The sequence below is a fragment of the Zea mays genome, chromosome 1 (assembly GCF_902167145.1).
Source record: "Zea mays cultivar B73 chromosome 1, Zm-B73-REFERENCE-NAM-5.0, whole genome shotgun sequence".
Taxonomy (NCBI): Eukaryota; Viridiplantae; Streptophyta; class Magnoliopsida; order Poales; family Poaceae; genus Zea; species Zea mays.
The window spans coordinates 11,837,456-11,863,589 of record NC_050096.1 but is presented as its reverse complement, the minus strand read 5'-3'; the positions used below and the strand labels follow the sequence as shown (position 1 = coordinate 11,863,589).

The following is a 26,134-nucleotide window of genomic DNA, read 5'->3' as shown; positions in this document are numbered from 1 at the left end:
TGTTTGGTCCCAGCCAACATCGAGCAGGGCAATTCATCCTTGAAGAACTGTGGCACCTTCATGAGACTCGGTCGCTCAACCTCGAACACAACCTTGTTCCTTTGTAACCAAAGACACCATGCTCCTAAAATGATAGCGCTATTAAGTCCTCTCTTTCTGTCCTTCAGAACTTGATTAGAGACTATCCTCCACCACTCGGCAAAGGAGAGATCATCACCATCAGGAGTCCATTGACCGAGCCCTAGTGGTTCCAGAAAACTGAACCAAAATTGGTGGGCTAAAACACAGCTGATCAAAAGGTGTTGCACAGATTCTCTCACTCAATCACAGAGTGGACAAACATCTGGATGAGGCAATCGTCTCTTTTCTAACCTGTTTGTAGTCCAGCACTTATTCCGGATGGGGAGCCAAAGGAACACTTAACACTTTACACTTGGGAGGAGCCCATGACTTCCAAAGACTCTTCCAAGGCTCAAAAACAATGGAACCAGTGACTAATAAGTGGTTTTGTTAGTCTGGATTTTGGAGATGAGAATTTCCTATCAATGTGCAGATATTAAATCTAATTGAGACTGGGAGTATGGAACTCTTAAAATAACAACAGTCAATGATTTCAAGTCAGACGACTTGTTGGTCGTTCTAGCTGACCGACTAGGGCGATTAATCACGATTAGTCGGACGACTTGGACGATTAATCGCAATTAATCGGACGACTTGAAAACATTGACAACGACAAAGCCTTTTCGTCCCAAGCAAGCTAGGGTAAGCTAGAGTTAAAAACCTAACATGGCACCAACAAAAAAAAGTAAAAATAGAGAGAAAAAGAAAATAATTATATATGACACAACTCTTATAAAGTTGTAATCATATAAAACTGTATTTTACCACTTAAAGTTCAACTTAAGTTGTCCTGATTGTTAACCAGTTTAACCCAAAAGCTTAACATGTTAGAAAAAGGTAGGCAATCTACTTATACACTTCAACGCCCCCACTCATGTGCAGTCAGAGAAAATACGCAGACATGGAATTAAATGGACGGAGGCACAAATACAACCTCTACCAGGATTCGAGCTCGAGACCTCTGGCTCTGATACCATGTTAGAATGGACACACTAACCAGTTCAACCCAAAAGTTTTAGCAATTAGAAGAAGGTAGGCAATTCCCTTATACACTTCAACACTGGTGACAGAATAAACAAAGGGGCAAAAAGCCAAAAACACATAATATCCAAGCATGACATTTCTAGAAACCAGAATCTAAAAATATGTCACAACTTGCCCATTTACTAGGTGTAGAACTACCTGATTTTGGTAATGGCTGCATCTTAAAGTTTACCTGGGCAGAACTCTGAGCATCACATAGTTGCTGTTGTAGTAAACTCATGCGATCTTTCATGCTTGACGAACAGCACCTTTCTTCCTCAAGTTTCCTTACTAATTCTCCCATTTCCTTTTCATACTCTTTAAACTCATCAGTAATAATTTTCGTTTTTGAGAGGTTCTCAAGTTGTTGCTGCTGCTAACAACAGATGCCAGAATAGCAACATTGTCATGAGATGGACTTCTTCAATTCAGCAACAGTACAATGTTAAACTAGAACAAAATAAAAAAAAATGAGCAATGCATAAAGAAACATATAAGGTGGTAGTGTCAAGCTACCTTGTTTTCGTCGAGCAATTTCTCAAGCTCAGTGACTTGTTTGGACAACAAATTGTTTTGGCCTCTCTCTTTGTCTAAGTCCTGCGTCAATCTTTTGACTGAAGATTCCAAATGACGGTTTTCCTTCTCCAGATTCTGGGTTAATAAATCACTTGTTATATTCTTGCCCCCTGAAGCAAGGTTTCATATCATGGTACTGAAGAGGGTCATACTGAACGCTGTGAACACTTCAATGAAAAGCAAAGTGAATGTACAAACAATTTCCTATTTGAGGGAAATACAGCAGGGCAAAGCACAACTTCAAATTTGTATCTCATAAACAAAGCAGTAGACCGTTCTTTGATGGAATTGGCTGTTCAACGCCGCTGTTTTTGTGTATTTGCCAAGTACATTATAAAAACCGGTTACTTTGCTCCTAGACACCACACAAATTTTTTTATCCATTTTGTAGAAAAATACATGGGAAACACCACACACCCTTGTTAAGGCCCATTAGGCCCAGGCCTACTGGCTATATATATTACCTACAGTCCTTAGGGACTAATTATCAATTATCAATCCAAGGTTAGTAACATGGTATCAGAGGAGGTTACGATTAGGGTTTCCTAGTTTTCCAGCCGCCGTCGCGGCCCTCCCTCCCCCAGCCGCCGTCGCGGCCCTCTCCTACGCTCTTCTGCGCGCGCTGCCAGCCGCTGTTGCGGCCACCGCGCACTGTCCGCCCGCCCCTGCGCTCCTTTGCGCGCGCCAGCCGCCGTCGCGGCCATCCCTCTGCGCGGCGCGCGCGGCCAGCCGCCGTCGCGGCCACCGCATCGTCCGCCCGCCCCTGCGCTCCTTTGCGCGCGCCCCTGCTCTGTCTGCAGCGCCGCCCGCCTCTGCTCCGCGGATCTGCCTCCGTCTGCGCGCGTCCCTGCTACGTCTGCAGCGTCGTTCGCCTTTGCTCCGCGGATCTGCCTCCGTCTGTGTGCAGCCCTGCTCCGTCTGCAGTACCGACCGCCCCTGCTCCGCCGTCGCGGCTTTGCCTCCGTCAGCAAAGGCCCCTGCTCTGCCAGATTCTCTGTGCTAGATCTATTCATCTGCTGTGACTGGGCACGGTTTCGTCCAAGACTGCAGTCGGCGTATCTACTGTTCATCTGCTGCACCCGCTAGGGTTTCTTTTATTTGGTACCATCAAGCCAGTCTATTTCAGATCTGTTATTCTTCATTGTTTTATTGCTCCTCAATATGTCGGCCAACGCTATTGTTGTCAATATTGTGCTTGATGGGCAGAATTATCCAGAATGGGCTTTTTGTGTCCAGACTGCATTAAGAGGTCACGGGTTACTATTTCATTTGACTGAAGATTCTCCAGTTTTAGCAGCTGATAGAAGCAATGCTGCTGCAATCAAGACTTGGCAGATAAATGATGGCAAGGTAATGGCTGCAATGGTCAATAGCACTAAACCAACTATGATTATGAGTCTGTCTAAATTTACCACTGCTAAGGCTATCTGGTCACATCTGAAGGATCGATTTGTTCAGGATAGTGGTGCTCTTTTACATACCCTTATGCAGCAGACTCATGTGACTGAACAACATGATATGTCCATTGATGAATATTATTCTGCCTTTGATCGTCTTATGAGTGCATTGACCTCCATGGTGCCCGCTTGTACAGTTGTGCCTTGTCCAGCTCACAAGTTTATTGAGAAGTTCTTTACCTACAGATTTGTTATGGGAGTTCGACCTGAATTTGATTTCCTTCGTGCAAGGCTGCTTCACAGTTCGGATACTCTCACCATGGCTCAGGCATTGTCCGAATTGCTTGCTGAAGAGACTCGTCTGAAGTCTATGTCCTCTATTACTGGTGTGAGTTCTCACAGTGTGTTGGCTGCTGCTCAGAGGTCTAGGAACACCTACTTTCAGCCTTGTGAACACTGCAAAAAGACCACTCATCGGTCTGAGAACTGCTTTGCTAAGTTTCCAGAGAAGCTGGCTGATTTTCGTGTCTGTCGTGCTAATCGTGGTCGTGGTACAGGACCATCTCCTCGAGGCTCAGTTGCGGTTGTTGCTACTTCATCTGCTGGTGCTTTGTCATCATCTTGGGTTCTTGATTCTGGAGCTTCCTTTCATGTGACATCTGATCAGTCACGGCTGGCGTCTACTACACCTGTCACCGAGGGTACTTCTGTTCAGACTGCTGATGGTACATTATGTCATGTCACCCACAAGGGTTCTCTTTCTGATCCAACTTTTACTGTCCCAAATATATTTTTTGTACCTCAGTTATCCATGGATCTACTATCAGTTGGTCAAATTACCGATCACAATTGTTTTGTTGGATTTGATGACTCATCTTGTTTTGTACAGGATCGCAAAACAGGGGATGTGATTGGGACTGGCCGTCGCCGTAAATCTTCGTCTCGCCTCTACATCTTGGACACTTTGCGTCTTCCTTCATCCCCTACCACTACACCTCATGTGCTCGCTGCTTCGGGCCCCACGACGTCATTCGCCCAGTGGCATCATCGTCTGGGTCACTTATGTGGATCCCGTCTGTCTACTCTAATAAAGTCAGGATGTTTAGGCTCTACTCATATTGAGTCTAGTTTTCATTGTAAAGGGTGTCATCTTGGAAAACAAATACAGCTTCCATATTTTACTAGTAATTCTCATTCTGCTAAACCTTTTGATCTAATTCACTCTGATGTTTGGGGTCCTGCTCCGTTTATTTCTAAAGGTGGTCATAAATATTATGTCATTTTTATTGATGATCATTCTCGTTATACTTAGATTTACTTCATGAAACGTCGCTCGGAATTGCCTTCTATTTACAAGTCCTTCACTCGCATGGTTCACACCCAGTTTTCTGCTACTATTAAAAATTTTCGTTCAGATTCTGGTGGTGAATTCATATCTGATAATTTTCGCCAGATATTGACCATAGAGGGTACTCTAGCTCAACTTTCTTGTCCTGGTGCTCATGCCCAAAATGGTGTTGCTGAACGCAAACACCGTCATATTATTGAGAGTGCTCGTACTCTTTTGATATCTTCTTTTGTACCTTCGCACTTTTGGAGTGAAGCTGTTTCCACTGCCGTGTATCTCATTAATAGACAACCTTCATCTAAACTTTCTGGTAAATCACCAGGTGAAGTTCTTTTTGGGACTTCTCCACGATATGATCATCTTCGTGTGTTTGGATGTATATGCTATGTCTTGTTACCACCACGTGAGCGGACTAAATTGACTGCTCAATCTATAGAGTATGTATTTCTTGGATACAGTCCTGAACACAAAGGCTATCATTGTTATGATCCATCTACTCGTCATATTCGGATTTCTAGATATGTGAGTTTCAATGAAAATTGCCCCTTCTTTCACAACCAGTCTACTCACTCCACCTATTATCCCACAGAATCTACTTCTTTCATGTGTCTTCCTTCCATTCCTGCATCTCAACCATCATCTTCTACATCCACATCTGATGTTCTCATTCCCATAACACCACCTTCCACCTCCACGTCATCCACCTCTTACTCTTCCAAACCACCTATCATCCAAACATACATTCGTCGTTCCCACTCTATTCCTACGGCTGGTCCTGATCCTGATCTTGTACCTGATTCTTGTACTAACACTAATGAGTCTAATGATGTTTTTACTCAGGGATACCGTCTTCGTGACCGTGGTACCATTGAACCTCCAGATCGCTATGGTTTTCCACGGGCTGGTGTAGCAATTGTTGAACCCACTACATATCAGGAAGCTTCTGGGATTCTTGAGTGGCAGCTAGCTATGATTGATAAATTGGCTGCTCTTGAACGCACTGGTACATGGGATATTGTTCCTTTACCCTCGCATGTTGTTCCTATCACATGTAAATGGGTCTTCAAAGTTAAGACAAAATCAGATGGTTCTATTGAGAGGTATAGAGCTCGTCTTGTGGCCCATGGTTTTCAACAGACTCAAGGACTTGATTATGATGAGACTTTTGCACTTGTTGCGCATATGACTACTGTTCGAACCTTGATTGCAGTTGCAGCCTCATCTTCTTGGACTATCTCCCAGATGGATGTCAAGAATGCTTTTCTTAATGGTGATCTGCAATAAGAAGTTTATATGCATCCTCCTCCAGGGGTTGATACTCCCTCAGGTCATGTTTGTCGTCTTCGTCGCGCATTGTATGGACTGAAACAAGCTCCTCGTGCTTGGTTTGAGCGATTCATCTCTGTCATCACAGCTGCTGGTTTTTCTTCTAGTGAACATGATCCTGCATTGTTTGTTCATGTCTCTCCAAAAGGTCGTACTTTACTACTATTATATGTGGATGATATGTTGATTACAGGTGACAACTCAGAACATATTTCTCATGTCAAGCAACATCTTAGTAAAGAATTTCAGATGTCTGATTTGGGACCGCTTAGCTATTTCTTGGGCATTGAAGTTCAGCAGACTCAAAAAGGCTTGTATCTGTCTCAGTCCAAATATATACAAGATCTTCTTGATCGCTCTGGACTTACTGATACACGCACAGTTGCAACACCGATGGATATTCATTTAAAACTTCGTCCAAAGGATGGGACACCACTAGCAGATCCAACTCGGTATCGTCATATTGTGGGTAGTCTTGTTTATCTCACCATCACCAGACCTGATATTGCTCATGCTGTTCATATGTTGAGCCAATTTGTATCAACCCCTACTTCAGTTCATTATGGGCATTTGCTTCGTGTGCTTCGATATTTACGTGGGACAAGATCCAGATGTTTACTCTATGCTTCCGATAGCCCACTTCAGCTTCATGCGTATTCAGATGCCACTTGGGCAAGTGATCCTGTTGACCGTTGTTCTACTACAGGTTACTGTATTCTCCTTGGATTATCTCCCATTGCATGGAAATCCAAGAAGCAAGCGGCCATATCTCGTTCCAGTGCTGAAGCCGAACTTCGGGCACTTGCCACTACCACTGTTGTAATTATTTGGTTGCGCTGGCTCTTGGCTGATCTTGGTGTCTCTTGTGATACTTCTACACCTCTGTTATGTGATAACTTGAGCGCTATACAAATTGCTCATGATCCAGTGAAGCATGAACTTACTAAACATATAGGTGTTGATGCATCCTTTACTCGATCTCATTGTCAGCAGAAGACTATTGATCTTCAATATGTGCCCTCAGAATATCAATTGGGAGATTTCTTCACCAAAGCACAAACAAGAGCACAACATCAGTTTCACTTGATCAAACTCAAAGCCTCAGATCCTCCATTTCCACCTTGAGTTTGAGGAGGGGTGTTAAGGCCCATTAGGCCCAGGCCTACTGGCTATATATATTACCTACAGTCCTTAGGGACTAATTATCAATTATCAATCCAAGGTTAGTAACAACCCTAAGGTGGGGAGGGGGCTAAGCTTCATATATATAGGGCCAATATGGCTTGCAGTACAAGGCAATTATAGATCTAAAAAGATATGCCTAGATACAATCTCTAACACTCGCCCGCAATCGCGGCGGGAGAAGCACGAACGGAAAGACTGCACCGAAAATCAGTAAAATAACTGAACAAGCAAGCCCTTGGTCATGATGGCGGCAAACTGATGTGAGGACGGCACGTGGAGCACCCAAACTTGACCCAAGGTGACTTTCTCATGGACAAAGTGTATGTCAATTGGCAGTTGAGATTCCAAAATGGGGTCTGGATGCAATTGATAAAATATGCAGGGGCTTTCTTTGGAGGGGCCAAAAGGAGGCGAGAGGTCATTGCCTTGTCGCCTGGGGTCGTGTTTGCCGACCACTGCAGCTTGGAGGTCTTGGCATATCTAGTTTTCCAGAATTATGTTGGGCCCTTCGAATGCGTTGGCTCTGGCTGCAGAAGACAGATCCTACTCGCCCTTGGTCTGATCTCCACATAAAAGTACCTGGAGAAGCTAGAGCTTTCTTCATGGATGTGGTCATTACTGAGGTGGGGGATGGCACAAATACAAAGTTTTGGAAGGATAAGTGGTTATATGGTAAGCGAATTAAAGATCTTACTCCAAGTTTATATAGGGCCTGTTTGGTTCAGCTTTTTTCTGACCAGCTTTTCTGAGAATCTGGCTGTGAGGAGAATCTGGCTGTGAGGAGAATCTGAGTATTATTAGGATTACGTGCGGAGGAAGATAAAGATGTTTATAGGACTCAGGATCTAGAAAGTGACAGATTCCTACTATTGCAACAACTCAACCGATTATATGTTTATGTTGATTTTAAATGGTTTTTACCTAAACGAATTTTATAGAAGCTGGCTGAAAAGCTGACGCGTTTGGCAGTCCGCAACAGCTTTTGGTGGCCAGAAGCCACAAAAAGCTGAAACAAACATGGGCATAATATTATACCCAACAGGATTATCAATAGCAGGACAGTTTATGAGGCAATTACAGACAGAAAATGGATCACTGACATTAAAGGTCCTCTGACAGTGGGAGTCTTAACAGATTATCTTCAGTTGTGGGACATGACTTCAGTTTGGCAGCTGCAGCCTGAGGTTGAGGATAAACATGTTTTCAGTATTGCTCCTAATGGCATCTATTCAGCAAAGATTGCTTACGAGGGCTTCTTTTTGGGGTCTGTAATTTTCCCTCATTACAAGGAAATTTGGAAAACTTGGGCCTTGCCAAAATGTCGTTTCTTCATCTGGCTGGTTGCACAAAATCGTCTCTGGACAGTGGATAGACTTACTAAAAGAGGGCTGAGTCATCCTGAGAAGTGCCCCTTTTGTGATCAAGAAGATGAAACTATTGATCATCTCCTTGTTACCTGTTCCTTCTCCAGGGAATTCTGGTACCTGTTGTTACGGAATTTCGGTCTGCATTCTTTGGCTCCTCAACCTGATGTTGGCTCATATCTAGGCTGGTGGGAATCGGTGGGGAATATTGCTGCTGGACGAGGGTAAGAGCACTACAGGGGTTTATAGGAGGCAACCATCTTCCTATCTTCCTGAGAGCAGGGGAAGCGGGCACTGGCACTGGCACGAGGGTGAGATCACGCGTGAGGTGGAGGACGCCTAGACAGTTTTAGGGTAAGTGTTTTTCCAAACATGGGCTAGGTTAGGCTGAAATTCCATAAAGCATTAAAATTGGCCTTTTTACGGCCGATAGCGCTTAAACGCCTAAAACGGACGCTTTAGTTCTTAAAACGAGTGTTTTACATTTTTTTCGTGAAATGGTGCAACGCTTTAAGCTCTCAACAACGCTTAAAAGGCGCTTAAGTGACTTTTAATAACACTGGGCACCGGTGTCAAGGACCCATGGGTTGGATCCCTGGAGTTGCAGCTGTTGCAGAACAACCACCATAGCAGATGGGTCCTAGCTAGGGAAGGGGACCTATTCCTGCCACCCAGGGGCAGGCTAAGACCAGTCCTAGCTTGCTCCGACCATGGCTAGATGGTCAGAGGGCTTGAGACCCAGCGAAGACGGTGTTGACATGGGGATAAGGCCTGAGCATAGCTACATAAGGTGGGCGCCAAGCAAGACCAGTAGAGAGCACGACCCACTGGCCAGAAGGACACGACCTTGCTTGTTGGTGGTTCCCATGGCCCTTGTGCCAGTTGCGGCAGCTGCCGCCTCCTGCAGGAACCGTGCCCGCGCCGCTAGCTGCTATCAAGGCAGCAAGGCCCTTGCAGCAGCCAAAACATCCCCCACCGCCGCCAGCACCGCTAGCAAGGTGGTCGATAGCCTAGGCATCCTTGACGTTGTTGGTGAGGCGCGGTTCTTTGAGGACCTGAGGATCAGCATGTTGCATACTTCGACGAAGGACGTCAAGGGTTTGGCGTTGGCAATGTCGTCGGGCGGTGTTGATGTAGAAGGCGTTGAGGCGATAGAGGAGGTTCAGGAGAGATGGGAATCGATGATGACAACGTCGATATCACAAAGGGCGTTGATGAGGGTCTTAAGCTGCTTGCAACACTCGTTGATGGATAGATCGCCCGTGGGCATCGAGTGAAACTCATGACTCAGGAAGATCGCCCATGGAGCTTTGTTGGCGGTGAAGAGGCTGTCAATGGTGACCAAAAGCTAATGTGTAATCTGATCATCGACCTTCATATATATAGGGCCAATATGGCTTGGAGTACAAGGCAATTACATATCTAGAAGATATGCCTAAATACAATCCTATACAATCTCTAACACATTTCTTTACATCAACATCAACATAGCCTTTTAGTCCCAAGCAAGTTGGGGTAGGCTAGAGTTAAAACCCAACAAGAACTCACCAAAAAGAGAAAGAGAGAGAAAGGGGAGGGGAAAAGGCATTTCTTAAAAGATACCTCAATTTGCATGTTAAATGTCATTCTTAAATCATGGAAGGACCTCTCAGATTCTTTCAACCTTTTATCCATCTGCATTTTCTCACTTCTTATAACCTTCTGTTGTCTCTCCATCTCGGATGTGAGTTGGTCAACCTCACGCTCCATCTTCTTGTAAAGAATTTCATAATCAACCTCTTCCTTCAGCTTTATTGTGTTCACTACTTTCATTGCCTGCAAATCACAAACTAAATAAAAACCCAAGAAATAAGTTTTAAGAGACTCAAAGAAAGCATTCCTTTTCCAAAGAAAAATGTGGTTACAATCTTCAATGATCCAATGTCTTTGGTAGCACTACGGTACCAAAAACAAGAAATGGATTATATCATAATCTCATAAGTCTATTACTATACGTCGTGTAAAGGACACAAATTTTGTGTCCATGGTTTCTAGCATCCCCTAGACCAGATCCCACCACTTGTGTTCCATGGCTGATGGCGTTTACTAGCATGGATGAATGCCAAGGGTGAGTGTGTATGGGTAGGGGAAGGGGGGTCTTCACGCATTTCTTTGAGTTGGCTGACAGAGTAGGGAGGGAGGTTCAACGGTTCAGCTTGTAGGCACTCGTTGATTCAGGATGTCGCAGCCTCAGGCAGTCACTAGCTCACTGCTTCAAAAGGCAGCTAGGTAACTGACTAACAGTATTTGCCATCGGAAGCAGTTTTGCAGTCATGTGTTGCTATTCTCATCTACAGGGGGTGCCAGAACCCAGTAACCCATGTGGAGAACTGCAAAGTTGGGTTTGTTACTTTGCTTAATTTCACAATCATAATTCTAGTTTTCTACCACCGAAGCAATTGAGATGACATAACCAGCTCGCTAGTAGGTGAAAGTGCATTAAGTTGAATAAAGGCAGGTGCACCGAGAAATACATGTCTATAATTGATTGCAATTTGGTAATGCTTAACCATCATACAACTAGTGAAAGTTGTCTCAACTACCAGGTTCAACAATCTAGTGCCTGGGTTTTGTAGAACACCTTAGTCATGAAAGACACGCAGAAGATAAATACTAACTGTTTAAGAGTAAGGTGTTCCTACACATATGAAAAGAGAAACGACCAAACTTCCAGTATTACAAAAAACACAATAATATTGAAAAGAAAGATAATGCAACATTGGACCAATGGAATGGTGAATTGAACTTACCCTCTGCCCAAACATGATTGTGCTTGAAGTTTCTGAGTAATGCCTAGCAGATGGACCTATTGTCACAACAAGAGAAGTCCTAGCAGTCCCTGCCAATTGAAGACTTGAACAAATGTCCACCAGATGATATAGCAAAATAGTAACTATTATGTCATTATAAATTGAGTTAATCCACTATTAATTGATATCCAAATTGAATTAATCAAACACATGAATAATACAATATGGTTTCAGTACAGTGCTATCCCCCCCTCGTTTTTCCCCAAATTAGCTTCCTGTGGCTTAATGTGCATGTTCCAAAGTTTTAAGATTGCATATGAAAACTTTACACCTAACATGACTAACTTATCCAAATACTTTACCCAGCGAAACTGTAACTCAGCCTGCCAATCATTACTGTAAATAGTTCTTTCCAACGCTATTTGTTCTTTAATACTTCCTCTGTCCCAGTATATAAGGTGTAACCACCTATGGTTCAAAGACCAAAAAATGCATTTAATTCTCTCTATACCACTACATCGATATACGTGTGCATAGAGAGAGCACACCTTATATTGTGGGACAAGAAAAAAAAAGTGGTTATGTCTTATATTATAGGACGGAGGGAATAATTAAATGGGAACTTCAGTCACGACACGACATCAGGACATCAAAAAGATGATAACCAGCAACCTAAAAACATGACACAATCCAAATTCAACTTGGAAAGTATAACATATATATCATCCTTTTGTCTTGTTCAGCTAGGAGTTGCACAGTACTTGCTGCTGCCTTATGCTAAGAACTGGAGCCATGTAAGAAATATTTTTAGAAGATGCCATGCTGATAGCCTAGTACTCAGGGAGAACTCAGCAAACAGAAGCTAGTAATTAACAAACAACATAAGCAAATCATAAGCACCTCCAAATGAATCACGAAGTATCCTTGTAAGCTTTGAATCTCTTGTGGGTACATGAGAACTATTTTCTGCTAGCGCATTAATGCATTTTCCTAAGGAAGTTAACGAGAGATTGATGAACTTGGCTTCTTCGATCATGTGACCCTCACTTCCTGAGAAAAAAGGTAATACAGAGCAATGAACACATTGTGACAATATTTAGTAACCAACTTGATTTGCAATTACTCCCTCCAGTCCACTTTCTAAGGGGCCAAAGTTAGAAACATAGGTACCAAGAAAGTGAAGAAACTCGGTTGATAGTCGCGCTCGTGAGTTACTGCACGACTTGCCGCCCGCAACACCAGCGGATAGTCTGCATGATGTCATGCAATGCTTAGGATCCCGTGAAGAATTAATTCTCTCCGTTGAATAATCCCACGGACACCCCATGCGTCTTACTAACTGGACTTTTCCAAAACTCTCAAACACCTTAGAAAGCAGACTGGAGGAAGTAGAAAAATAAAAAATGGAGAGAAGTTTTACCTGATTTATCAATTCGTTCTGATCCAGCAAGGTCGACAATCAAGAGTTTACTTTTGAGAACAAGTGGCAGATCATCAGGAAAAGTGTCATGTCTAACATCATATAAAGAGCTACCATTTTCTTCTTTTGTTCTTGTGTTTCTTTGCAAATGGATCTGAAAAGAAGGCATCAATAGTGCATATCCATATCATTACTTACGGAACCTAAAATAGAAGTGATAACAGAACTAATTATTGCAATGCAGGAACATACAATTAAAATTGCATGACTACGAGATGACTCCGTGTTCATCTTAGTATTAGCAGCATGACGATTTGCCTCACCAATTTGCAAAAGTTGAAAAACATGTTCAAGATCTTTAACTTCAACTATCGCAGCACCTGGCAAGGAAACTTCACCAGTTTTTGCATCTTCTACTATTGGAATATTAGTCTTCTCTGGAGCCAGTAAATCATGTACAGATTCTAAGTACAGCTATACAGCAAGTAGATACAAGTTAGCATGATAAACCAAACTCAAATGATAAGCCACCATTTGTCTAGTTATAAAGATGAAACTTAGGAAGGATGGATAGAAAAATTGCCAATGAACATCTTAAATATATTATGCCATCTTTTGTCCATTTTAATAGTACACAGTCAGAAGTCTACATAGTAAACTTTGACACTTTATCCCATCCATAAGACCATAGATTCGTCTGGTGGATTTATTTAGCATGAAGAACTACAATATAACATGGACAAAACACATTTATAGAAATTTACATCTGCACAAGTGTCTTGCTCTATGCCTTCATGGATTGGCAGTTAAGTGCCGAATTAGATGAAAATATTCAGACCCTCCCGCAATTCATAACCTATTTAACATAACAATTTACCGTGCAAAAAACATTCAAGCAAGTCATATGATGTGTGCTATCTTCTTCCAGAACCAGTTCAATTAGGTTAACAGAATATGTAGTTGTATGATTGAAACAAGTCACATGACCATTAGCATATAAGTAAATGTTAATATTGTGATAACAAAACATCTATAAACAATGATAAGTAAGCAATTCTTCGAAGCTAAATTACATGATCAGCAACATATAAATATGGTTGTTTTTGCAATAACAAAGTATCAACAAATAATAACATCAAATAAGAAAGTTAAAGCAATTCTACAAAAATATTCACGGGCGCTAATTTAAAAAGTGAAAAAAGTTAAATAACAAATTATATCAGTTATTGGGAAAAGAACCTGTAGATATGATATGGCGACACAGTCTGTCTCAAAAGACAGGCTAGAGAGGATATGCTCCAATGCTCTGACCATTATACCACGTTCAGAAGGGTCATCTTTCCCAAGTCGACCAACTGTGTATGTTTTGCCAGTACCTGTTTGACCATAGGCCATTACTGTCCCATTATAGCCTTCTAATACACTCTGCAAAAGTAAATCAGCAGTTATTTTATTCTTACAAAAAGAAATGTAACTCAATGACTACCTCCTCCTTTTTCCCTCAAACACGCAGGTGAGATGTGTATCTTTAGAGAAAGAGTGGACCCTTACAAGGCAACCCCAAAATCTCAGTAGAGAAATAAAAGGGGATGCAAAAAAGAAATATTAGTTGAAGTAGTTTGTCAAGCAAGAGAACTAGAAAAGGAAATCATGGAAATGCAGAAGTGATGATTGACTTGTAAAATATTATTACACAATACACTATGAATGAACTTTCTAGTCACTATACTAGAAATGCAGTGCCTACAAAAGGAAACTAATAAGCAAAGTTGACAGGTTTTGTTCTGAAAAAAATAATAATTAATTATTATCGTGATTCAACCATGAGCAAAATATTGTAAACATTTGTTACTCCAGGTTACAGCACTAGCAAATCTACATCTTTCAATTTGTTCTATTTTGCAACAACTAAATTAATTAGTGGCATCTGGAATGCATGACTTGCCTCAACCACAGGCTTTGCAACTGCCTCATACACACGTTTCTGTGAAGCACTTTCACTGAAGACCTCATCAAATTTGTAGGACTCACAGCTCCAATTATTTTTCTTCAGTTTCAGCCTCTTGGACTACAGAAAACAAGACCACCAACACAATCAGCTGCAGAAAAAAATAGTGATTACTGGTAAAAAATGAAAAGGTTAAATGGGGTGGACAAGCTAACCTCAGGCTGCAACTCAACACAGCTATCAAAGTCAGCACCATGAGCTAAATCCTCTGAATTCTTCGGCCGGAGCCTTACAGCAACTCTCACTCTGCACAAATCTGTGATTGTGAAGAGCATCTTTATGTCAGTTCTGGGTTAATAGAGCAACAAGCTAAGGGTTCCATGATAATGAAGCGGAGATCTACTATGATCAGAACAACGCACTACAATAAAAAACACATGTTACGGTATATATTAGGCCAGTGCTATTGTGCAACCACAACCGTCAGTGCGTAAATTCGATACAAGTGAGCAGGGTTGACGTGAACAAGCTAGCCAGTAGGGAAGGGCTATCGTCTGAGAGATATATATTGGTGCCACCACAACGATCCATGACTCAGCTCAGAAGCAACAGCGAGCCGCCAATGCAGCAACCCGCTTATCTCCCCCACTGCATCTCCGTTACCGTTGCAACACCCCCGGTTGATTTCAACTCTCGAGTCGAATCGATTACGCACTGAGAGAAACCGACAAAATGAAACAGCGAAACTCCGACACGCGCCTCCTCGATTTGCTGATGGAAAAAAGGGGTGGGGGATGCATTGTCCTATAGTTCACGGGGAAATAGATAGTAGTAGATACCAGCGCTGCCGCTGTGGTCGGCGGCTGGCCGCGACCTCGCGGGGGACGGGGAGGGGCGGCGCGGACCCGGCACGACCGACTTGGACCGCGCGTTGCCTCCGCGGGGCGCGCCATGCCTCTCGACGGGCCGCCCAGGTGCCCACCCGGCGCCAGTTGCCATCGCCGCCGCGGAAGGGCCGAGTGCGGGTGGATCTCACTCGGCGGCGGGGCGAGCTGGAGGCGGAGAGAATCGTTGAAACGGGAGGGATTGAGGCGGCGTTAGGCGTGGTGGTGCTGGGGTTGTGGTTTTCGTCTCCGTTTGTGTTTTTTGAGTTGAGGCGCGCACGACGGCGGGCGGGCCCGGGTGTGGTGGCCTGGTGGGGCACTGGGGTGGCCGGCAATTTTGACATTATTACCTGTGGTTTCGCTAATATGCTATCATAAACACAAATAGTTCTACCAACTATAGATATGGGATATCATAATAACAAGAAGCTAAAACTGAGAGTGGCAAAAAATTACAAATTTCTCTGCTCACACACTGTTGTTTGTTCTAGCTCACAAAGCCTCGCATACTGTGAGAACGGCTGCTGAGTTATTGCGAGGCACGGATCTAGCGCTGACGTAAGGTTGAATCCAGCCTCACTATCATCCATAGAGCTCCACTAAAATGTATACTAAGATTGTTTTCTACAAATCGTGTAGAATAAGAGACACAGCACTATAAATAATATTATTTCACACTATTTTAAAAGTAAAACTTAAAATATAGGATGGGATAGGGAAGTTACTAAAGATATAAAAATATGTGTTTAAATTTATTATTATCCATTTGATTATAGACATAAAAACTAAAAGTTATAGTGAATATTATTTGAAAACAGAGAGAGTATTTTATAGTTTTATTGATGTTTTAATATATTATTACCTCGATGTTGTAACGTAATACTATTTCAAACTACTATACATGTCTATTTTAAGTGGTTTAGGTTCTGTTCAGAGGTAAACTAGTTTTTAAAAATCCAATTTCTATCTTTCAGTTTTTAAAAAAATGGTTTATAAAAAAACTAGTTAATAGTGTTTGGAACAATCTCAGTTTTCATAAATTGGTTTAGCTAGAGAAGTCTATCTTCTTAATTTTTAAGAAACTAGTAATCTAGTTTTTATAAACCGGGGTATAGACTAATGTTTGGAACCATCTTAGTTTTTATAAACTAGTTTATTAAAAATTAGGTGCTTCCAAACGACCCCTTAGTAAGGTTGTATTTTTTTAATGGTTTAGTTCAGTCTCTTCTAAAAACTTTTCTGGTTACATCCCTCTTGCAACACTGTTGGGGGCCTTCGTCCTCCGAAGGTCCTCAAAAACGTAATTAACAATGTCTTTCAAGCATGGATTATGGACAGGTACCTTCAGATTCATGATAAAAGCGTACACGATGAGAAGAGTATGATCGTGACGAAGGTTGCCGTTGCTCCGAAGCTACGCGCAAGGGAGCTTCGGCTCATTCACGGGAAAAGGAACCGACTTAAAGGAGAAAAGGCTATTTAGTCCTTATAGATTTGTATATAAGTCAATAATAAATGTAAGGGGCATTAATGTAATTTTTCACAGGTTGCGTCCTGTGCCTATAAATAGATGAACAGTACCCCCGTACTGTTCACGCTGACTTGTAATTGCTCGTGCGTCACACTTGTACTTTTACCTTCTATCAAGCTGAAGGTACATTTGTAATTTAATATTGTTTCTATTTCTCCCCGATGGTATAATAAATTTATGTTAATGATGTTATGTGATTATTCATGTTATCTTCCATGTTTCATATGCTTCAACTTTCATTAATATAACTGCGATAATGAAGGTATGTCCTTCATGACCTTCGTCTGAAGATCGTTATATCCTAAGGGAAATAATGCTTCGAAGGACGAAGGATATTAACATTTAACATTTTGTGTTGTCTTGTTCTCAAACTCATAGCATTTGAGAACAAGTCCCCAACATTGGTGTCCACCTTCGGTGAACCCTTTTCGACCACCTTTGGCAAGCACTGATCTTCGTCATGCCGCCGAAGAAAGCTTCAGCGCCAGGGGCTGCCGCACTACAGCCACTGGACCCAAATCAGGAGACCCTTTCTCTCCGAGAGGCCCGAAGCCAGAAGAGGAAGGCCACTAGTCCGACACTCCAGGAAGAAGAGTTGGATCAAGAAATCAGAAACATGGAGATAATCTATCAGCAAGTATAGAGGAAGAAGGATAAGATGGCCCGACTGGCTGATCTTCAAAGGCAGATCGACGAAGCCACTGAAGAAGTACGCCATCTTGCTCAAGACGAACAAGATCGAAGGCCCCAACACAGGGAGCTTCATCAAGAAGGCTTGTTCAACGACGATGGATGGTATGATGATTTTAATCATGATACCTTTACCTTTGATGATGCTTCTCCCTTGGCAGCAGAACTGTAGGCTATTCCATGGCCCCCATCATACAAGCCACCTCAGCTCCCCATGTATGATGGGCATTCAGATCCGAAGCAGTTTTTGATGAGTTATGAAGCAACTATATCTTCATATGGAGGCAATGCAGCCGTCATGGCCAAATCCTTCGTCATGGCAGTTCAGAATGTGGCTCAAATATGGTATTCTTCTCTTCGGCCAGGGATTATTACTTCGTGGCAGAAACTCAATGATATGTTAGTGACAAGTTTCCAAGGCTTTCAGATGAAGCCAGTCACAGCTCAGGCCCTATTTTAATGCACACAAGACCATGAGGAGTATCTCCAGGCGTATGTCCGAAGATTCTTGCGTCTGAGAGCACAAGCGCCCATAGTGCCCAATGAAATTGTCATTGAGGCCATGATTAAGAGGCTTCGTCCAGGACCTACTGCCCAGTACTTCGCTAGAAAGTCTCCACAGACTCTGGAGAAGCTGCTTCAAAAGATGGATGAGTACATCAGGGCTGACAATGACTTCCGCCAAAGAATGGAGGAAGCTTACAGGTTCTCTGAGATGACCAGGGGCTTCGGAGGAAGAATCCACCTGAGGCATGTCAGGTCAATTCACAACTCTACTCAGAGTGATGACAGAGGAGGTCAGCTGCAGAGGCCGCAGCATACTTCACAATCTTCGGGGCAGCAACAAAACTCTTTTCGGTCGCCAGCTCTAAGAGGCAGAGGCGCAGGGGCTTCGGAGGAAGATATGGGGACCAGCCCAGGAAGATTTACTGCCTATTTTGTGGTGAAGACAAGGGTCATACTACAAGAATGTGCCAAATCACCATCCAAAAGCAGAAGGAGATCGCAGAAGCCGAAGCCTGGCAAAGTCAACCGAAGCAGGTCCTGCACACTGCTTCGTGTCACTCACCTATATACCAGAATATGTGGGTAATCATCATGCAGCTTTTGTTGCTTCGGCTAGTCAGCCACAGGCTTCTTGGCCACAGCTTCCACCTCCGCCGCCACTACAACCTGCCTATTCACGAGGTCAGCAGCCAGAAGGGAGCCATCAGACTCATCAGCAGCGAGATCTCAGGGAGGAATCCGAAGCTCGCACATTCAACAGTACTGTGCCAGAATCAAAACACATCTATTGAGAGATATCCTACCTCTGAAGTATTTTTACATTCATTGTCATTTTCTTTTTAATAAGAAACAATCAATATAAATCTAGTCTTCTTGTCATTTTTAATTTCTTGTAATAGCTTCATTCTTGACATAATGAAATATATCTTTCCCATAGACTCACGAAGCTCAAAAAATTGCTGAAGCTCAAAAATCGTTCCTAAGGGAATGCAGAGCTAAAAATCGCATTGCAAATTTTACCGAAGCTACAAAAAAGTCGTTCCTAAGGAGCGCAACGTAAGTTTGCCGAAGCTACAAAAAGTCGTTCCCAAGGGAGCACAGTGTAAGTTTTCTGCTCAAAAGTCGTTCCAAAGGGAATGCAGAGCCAAATACCGCCGAAATATAAGGCGAAGCGTGAAAAGTCAACGAGAATACCGCCAAAATAGAAGGCGAAGAAGTTCAAAAGACGTTCCTAAGGGGATGCAGAACTTACACCAAAAAATAAGCGGTGAAGCCGAAAAATAAACGGCAAAGAGATTTTGATGGTTCCTAAGGGGACGCAGAGATTGTGTTTCAGCGTGGGTATGTGTCTTCAGCATTAGCATCATTCTTTGCATCATATCATCGCATCATATCGCATAGCATCACATCATACATCATATCACATCAACAACATCAATTGGAAACGAAGCCGATCTTCGGAGAATGCTTTATAAAAAATGAAAAGATGCCAAGGCACAAAGTAAGCTGAGAATTACAGCTTCTTCGGTTCTGATGTGGAAGAAGGGATCTATTGTTTATGAAGCATTGATGTTTTTACAAGTATGGATGATTCTTACGAGGCATAAAAACTCTTCTTTACGAAGCATGAAAAGAAGGGAAGGTGTTTTTTCGCCGAAGGCTCAAAAACGGTACGTACATAAAGTTTCATGCATCGCAAAGAACCGAATTACAAACATTTCGCATATTGCATTCGAATTTATAAACACCAAATATTAAACACATAGTTCAGCAAATGTTACATCAAACATTCTAGAGATGTTTTTACACTAACTACTATTCTTCCTTTAGAACTTTTTCTGCAACTTCGTTAAAAAGTTTGGTAACAACTTCGTCGATGATAGCTTCGGCCATATTAATGATTTCTATTGCTTTCGCTTTTCTGGGTCGGCCAGTGGGTCGAACGGTTCCGGTGGAGGAGATAGCTCAGCTGCGATAGAAAAAATCAATTAGTTCGAAGCCACGAAAACAAATGACGAAACTAAAAGCCATTAAGCGATACTGTTGGGGACTTGCTCTCAAATGCTATGAATTAAGAACAAGGCAACATAAAATGTTAAATGTTAATGCCCTTCGCCCGCTGAAGCATTATTTCCTCAAGGATTTAATGAACTTCGGACGAAGGTTAAAAACGGAACAATTACGAAGGATAAATCTTCGTAATTGAACTCTCAGAAATTATGTAAAACAATACGAGATATGAAGTATTAAAGACAAATAAATTATAAGTAAACGATATCATTTTTATATTATATAAACTTGGTGTATTCAAATATTAAACACATTTATACCTCTGCCTTGGCAAAGAATAATTTCCGAGTGATGCGATTGCAATTACAGGGATGCGTGAACAGTAAAGGAATATTGTTCACTATTTATAGGCACAGGACACAGCCTATGAGGAATTACAATTATACCCCTCATAAAAGTTTACAACATTGACTCAGACCTTCATGGGCTAAAAGGTCATTCTATCTTTAAGTCGATTCAACCCTTCATCTTCAGATATGTTGTAATACCGAAGCTTCATGAATGGTGCCTTCGGCGTCACGTATGAGCAGCTTCAGCCGAAGCTGTCTCTTTCTACAGGACCTTCGGCGACGAAGCATGGTCCCAACAGATACCTATCCGTCTCTCGAGTTCTGCGGCTTTCTCAGCTTTTTCTCTGCTTCTCGAGCGTCATGAATATCTTTTTCGCTCTTTTTCATTATTTCATGGGCCATTTCTCGGCCACCATTTGTCGGCGTTTCGGACCCGGGGAGTCCGTAAGCCAACCAGTAAATTTGTCGTTGCGTGCCCCTGCCCAGATGGGTTGGCGCGAGATGGAACACAAGGGGAAAACGCGGCTCGTATTATCTCGCACCAGGGGGTGCTCATAGTAGGGGTTACAAGCGTTCGCGAGAGAGAGAGAGAGAGAGTGAGCCTGTTCGTTTGCTCGTCCCTCCGCACGACCCTCCCACAGGAAGGCCCTGGACCTCCCTTTTATAGATGCAAGGAGAGGGTCCAGGTGTACAATGGGGGTGTAGCTTATGCGCTAACGTGTCCTGCAGAGAGGTGCCTGAGCCCTGTGTACATGCCAACGTGGTTGTCGGAGAGGTGCTAGAGCCCTGTGTACGCGATAACGTGGCCGTCGGAGAAGTGCCTGAGCCCTCTAGAAGCATAGCTGGCGGCGTTGCTGGGATCCTGCTGACGTCTCCTTGCTTCCGTAGGGGGCTGAGAACCACCATCGTCATGGACGCACGCGGGGAGCCATCATTACCTGTTACTGGGACGAGCCAGATGGGACGTCGGTCTTGTTCCCTCGTAGCCTGAGCTAGCTAGGGGTAGGGTAATGATGTATCCCCTGTGGCGCGGTCAGTCCGAGCCCAAGGTCGGGCGAGGCGGAGACTTCTCCTGAGGCCGAGGCCAGGGTCGGGTGAGGACGCGATTCCTCCCGAGGCCGAGGCTGAGGCCGAGTCTTGGGGTCGGGCGAGGCGGAGACCTCCTCCCGAGGCCGAGGCCTAAGGTCGGGCGAAGCGGAGCTTCCGGTTGCGCCCGAGGCTGAACTTGCTGTTGTCAGCCTTGCCCGGGTGGCTCGCACAGCAGTCGGAGCGGGGTGAGTGGCGCTGTTTTCCTGTCAGATTGGTCAGTGAAAGGGCAAAGTGACTGCGGTCACTTCGACCTTGCCGACTGAGGCGCGCGTGTCGGGATAAGGTGTCAGGCGATCCTCGCATTGAATGCTCCTGCGATACGGTCGGTTGGTGAGGCGATTTGGCCAAGGTTGCTTCTCGACGAAGCCTACCCAAGCTTGGCCTCGGGCGAGCCGAGGGTGCGCCCACTGCCTGAGGAGGCCCTCGGGCGAGGCGTGAATTCGTCTGGGACTACTGTTCCCGCCCGAGGCCGGGGTCGGGCGAGGCGAGATTGCGTCCCTTGGTAGACGAGGTCTTGACCTGAACCGTGCCCATCAGTCTCTGCAGTTTGTGCTGATGGTGCTTACCAGCCGTGTTTAGGAGTGTTGGGGGTACCCCTAATTACGGTACCCGACAGTAGCCCCTGAGCCTCAAAGGGAGTGTTGGTACTCGCTTGAAGGCTTTTCCGCACTTTTTTGCGAGGGGATCGGCCTTTCTCGGTTATACTTTGTTCCGGTGGGTGCGCGCGAGCGCACCCGCCGGGTGTAGCCCCCGAGGCCTCAGAGGAGTGGTTTGACTCCTCTGAGGTCTTAATGCTTTTCGTGATGCTTCGGCCGGCCTGGTTGTTCCATCATGCGGCCTGGCCGTAGCCCGGGTGCATGGTCAGGTTCCGAGTTTTTAGGCTGGTTTGTTGACGCTGTCAACGGTTTGGCTGTAGCCGGGTTGCGAGAGCAGCCCCCGAGCCTCTGCACGGAGCGAGAGGACGATCATGGACTGTCTCGACTTTTATTATACGCCCATTCGTCGCCTTTCCGCAAGGAGGAAGGGGGGGAAGCGCCATGTTGCCCTCGGAGGGCGCCGAACATGGTGTCTCCAGTGAGTTGCTAACGGGTGATCTGAGTGGACGCACGTGTCCCGTTCGATAAGGGTCGGCTAGTGGCCCAGAGGCGCGCTTCAAAAGTACCTGCTGGTGATTTGCCGGACCCGGATCCATTCGATAGGGTTCGAGGGCTCAATGCCTCCCTCTAGTGGGATTCCGTTACAAAATCGCTCCTGCTGGTCTCGAAAATGTCCTATGGTACCTCGGGAGCGTAGCCCGAGCCTCGGCCATGTAACAGACGTACCTAGAGTCATCCCTCACTCTGCGCGCTCTGGGGCGGCTATCGAACCCTTCCGAGGGGCCAGCCTTCAAACCCCTGATCAGTAAAGGGCACGGAGCCCGAGTGCTCTGGGGCAGCTGTCGAACCCTTCCGAGGGGCCAGCCTTCAAACCCCTGATCAGTAATGGGCTCGGGGCCCGAGTGCTCTAGGGCAGCTGTCGAACCCTTCCGAGGGGCCAGCCTTCGAACCCCTGATCAGTAATGGGCTCGGGGCCCGAGTGCTCTGTGGCAGCTGTCGAACCCTTCCGAGGGGCCAGCCTTCAAACCCATGATCAGTAGGAGGGCTCGGGGTCCGTTTCCTTCGCTGAGAAGGATCCTTTTCAAAATATCCCCTTTCTCGGTCTCTGTAGCAAGAGAGAGAAAGAGGAAGAGGGAAATGATATGAATTTAAATAGTGTGGCACACCTTTTTTGACGCGGTCGTCATGGCGGAGGCGAAACGACGCCCGCTTCGCCTGCCAAAGGTGTCGCTTGCCCTGCCGAGGAGTTAATGCGACACACCTTTTTTGACGCGGTCATCATGGCGGAGGTGAAACGATGCCCTCCTTGCCTGTCGGAGGTGTCGCTTGCCCTGCTAGGGAGTTAATGCGACGGGACGGGCGATTCGCGGGGCGTCTGTTGCGAGTGCGCGAGTCGTTCGAGGAACGGGCGTTTCACCTTTGAGTTTGAATTTCGCGGTGAGTTCGGGCGAAGTTTTGAATAGATCTCGCTCGGGCCTTTATATACCCAGAAGAGGGGCCGGCGGTGGTTCTTTACCCTGCCATTTGCGCTCGCCTTCTGCTTTGGTTTCTGCAACCTAAGAGAATAGCCAGGGAAAAGAAAACCGCGCACCTCATCCCCTCCGCCTCCACCACCTTCGTTCGGCGATGGCTGACAAGGTGACCGTCGTTCCGTCGCGCGACCCGTGGTTTTCACCGTCGTCGTGGGGGATCTGGAGGCCCTTGTTGCCGATGGTTTGCTCTGTCCCCTCTCCGGTGGGCCGCAGCCGGAGTGGATGGCCCCGAGCGAGGCCGACCCGACTCCGCCGCCGGGGTACGTGGTCAGCTTTATCCCCTTCCATGAGCTGGGGTTTGGAGTGCCAGCGAGCCGCTTCATGCGGGCGCTCCTGCACTATTACAGGGTGGAGCTGCACAACTTCAACCCCAACTCCATTGCGCAAGCGGCCATCTTCGCGGCGGTTTGCGAGGGTTTTTTGGGGATTGACCCCCACTGGGATCTATGGACCCATCTCTTCTCTGTGGAGCTCTTTGCCTCGACGACGGAGGCAAAGAAGGTTTGTATGGCGGTGCGGGCCGGTGGCTGCACCCTCCAGCTGAGGCCAGGGCGCATGCAGCAGTACATCCCCGCCACCCTTGTGTCTTTGAACAAGGGGTGGCAGCGCCAGTGGTTTTATCTCCGGAACGACGACGGGAGGCTTCTGTCGTTTTCTCAACGAGTGGTGACCGCCGCCGGCAGTAACTGGCGCTGGGGGGCCACGCGCGCGAAACAGGAGATGCTCCAGCCTCTTCTGGATGCCTTGCAGAAGTTAAGAGATGAGGGGCTCACCGCTGCGGGGGTTGTTGCCGCCATCCATCGCTGGAGGGTGCTCCCTTTGGCAGAGCGGCGGTTGCAGCTCTCGGAGATGAAGCCGGGGGTTGATTTGGAGGGCTCGCAGATGTCCTCGGCTTCCTTCTCCGCCGACGACCTCCGCAGGCGGGTAGCGGGTACAGTAGGGAGGCTGGATGCCGGCGCCCTTACCCAGCCCATGATGCGTCCCGAGCGTGGGTACGTGTCCCTGGTGAGTGTCTGTTCCTTCTCCTCCTTTGCGTTGGGTTGCCTTTGATTCTTATCGTTGGGATTTCCGTTCGTCCCTAGGGGTTGAGGGGTTTTAAACTCTCCCTGCCACCGGTCTCGGAGGACGCGGTGGGCCGAGCCGCGCAGAGGATCGCCGCGGAGAAGAAAAAGGAGAAGAAGGACACGGAAAAGGCCCGGGCTCGCGAGCGGATGCGGGCTCGGGAAGCCTTGGAGAAGCGTCGTCGGAGACAGGAGAGGGACGGGCTCCCGACGGAGCCGTCGCCGGAGACGCCTGACGACGACGACGACGACGACGATGATGACGAGGATGATGACATGGCGACCCGTCTTGGCCTCAACCCGTATCTGAGGCTGGGCCAGGGGTCACCGAGCCAGCCTCCAAGTGGGCTGGCACCATCAGTATCTGGGGCCGAGACATCAAGGTCACAGTCCGAGGAGCGGAGGCAGGCCGAGGGGGTACTTGACCCCTTGGCCAAGGTAATTGAGGTGACTCCGGGGAGTCAGGCCGATGCGCTTGTTCCCCAAGAGCAAGCGCCCGTGTCGACTACACAGGGGGTTGATCCTCCGGTCGTCGCGACGACGCCTGGGCGGGCCGCCCCTTCGGCGCCTCGGGCGCCCGAGGCGGAGGCGGCGCCAGAGTCGGCAGCGGGGCAATCCTCGGCAGCACCTGCGGGGACCGAGGCCTGAGGGGCCTCCCCGCAGGCACGACTGGCCCTAGTCCGGAGCGAGTAAGTATCCGAGGATACCTCTGTTTTGGTTTTTTCTCTGTGTGTCTTGATCTTGCTCTTTCTTTTAGCAAGCGGAGGCAGGGCTTGGCCGGTCTGGCCCTAGGAAGGCCCTCAAGACGGAACCGGCTTCTGCAGCTGGTGCCGCGGTGCGCCATGCCGGTTGGTTGGCCTCCGCGCAAGGCACCCTCGAGCGGGGGGCCCAGGCGGCGCGACTTGCCATGGGGCAAGCCTCCCAAGCTGACCCCTCTATCGGGGTGGCCATCGTGCCGGAGGAGACCGCTGACGCGGTCGTGGCCCCAAGCCCGCCTGACCTGTTGCCGGCGCCGGCATCGACTCCCGCCGGGGCCATCGCTGATTCGCCCGCGGAGCCGCCCGTCGCTTCCGACGTCGGGATGGTTCCGGTTCTGGAGTCGTGGTGCCTCAGAGCTCCTCCTTTTCCTCAACGATGAGTGGGAGGAGCAGTCTCGGAATGAGCTCTGTGAGCATGCCGAGGCGGCGATGAGGTCGCTTTGGTTGACCATGGAGGTCCTTTCCAGGGACGTTCCCAGGGTCTGCCAGGTAAGGATTTAGGCGTACACCTTGCGTGACCTGGGCTTTCTTTGTAATATCCTGTTTTCCTTCCTCAGGAACTTGCGGATATGAGCACTGCCAAGTCGCTGTTCATCCGCCGTGAGAGCGACGTCTGGGGTTCGCTGCGGT

General features: G+C 46.3%; 1 protein-coding gene across 3 annotated transcripts in view; it reads right to left on the bottom strand.

Moving 5' to 3' along the window:
* Positions 1-15,680, bottom strand: part of LOC103631734 (kinesin-like protein KIN-UA) — a 32,172-nt gene extending 16,492 nt beyond the window's left edge. Inside the window, exons 1-11 of one of the 3 annotated variants that reach the window (XM_008652926.3) lie at positions 15,336-15,680; positions 14,712-14,812; positions 14,494-14,616; positions 13,788-13,973; positions 12,801-13,022; positions 12,549-12,702; positions 12,029-12,178; positions 11,129-11,217; positions 9,942-10,154; positions 1,660-1,794; positions 1,337-1,516 (exon numbers count right to left, since the gene is read on the bottom strand). In XM_008652926.3, coding sequence (XP_008651148.1) covers positions 1,337-1,516; positions 1,660-1,794; positions 9,942-10,154; positions 11,129-11,217; positions 12,029-12,178; positions 12,549-12,702; positions 12,801-13,022; positions 13,788-13,973; positions 14,494-14,616; positions 14,712-14,812; positions 15,336-15,495 — 1,713 coding nt within the window. In that variant the 5' untranslated portion in view covers positions 15,496-15,680. Of the gene's footprint in view, positions 1-1,336; positions 1,517-1,659; positions 1,795-9,941; positions 10,155-11,128; positions 11,218-12,028; positions 12,179-12,548; positions 12,703-12,800; positions 13,023-13,787; positions 13,974-14,034; positions 14,617-14,711; positions 14,813-15,335 lie in introns of those variants that run through there. The other 2 variants (XM_008652925.2, XM_008652931.4) reach the window with 2 other exon arrangements.
* Positions 15,681-26,134: the final 10,454 nt, after the last annotated feature.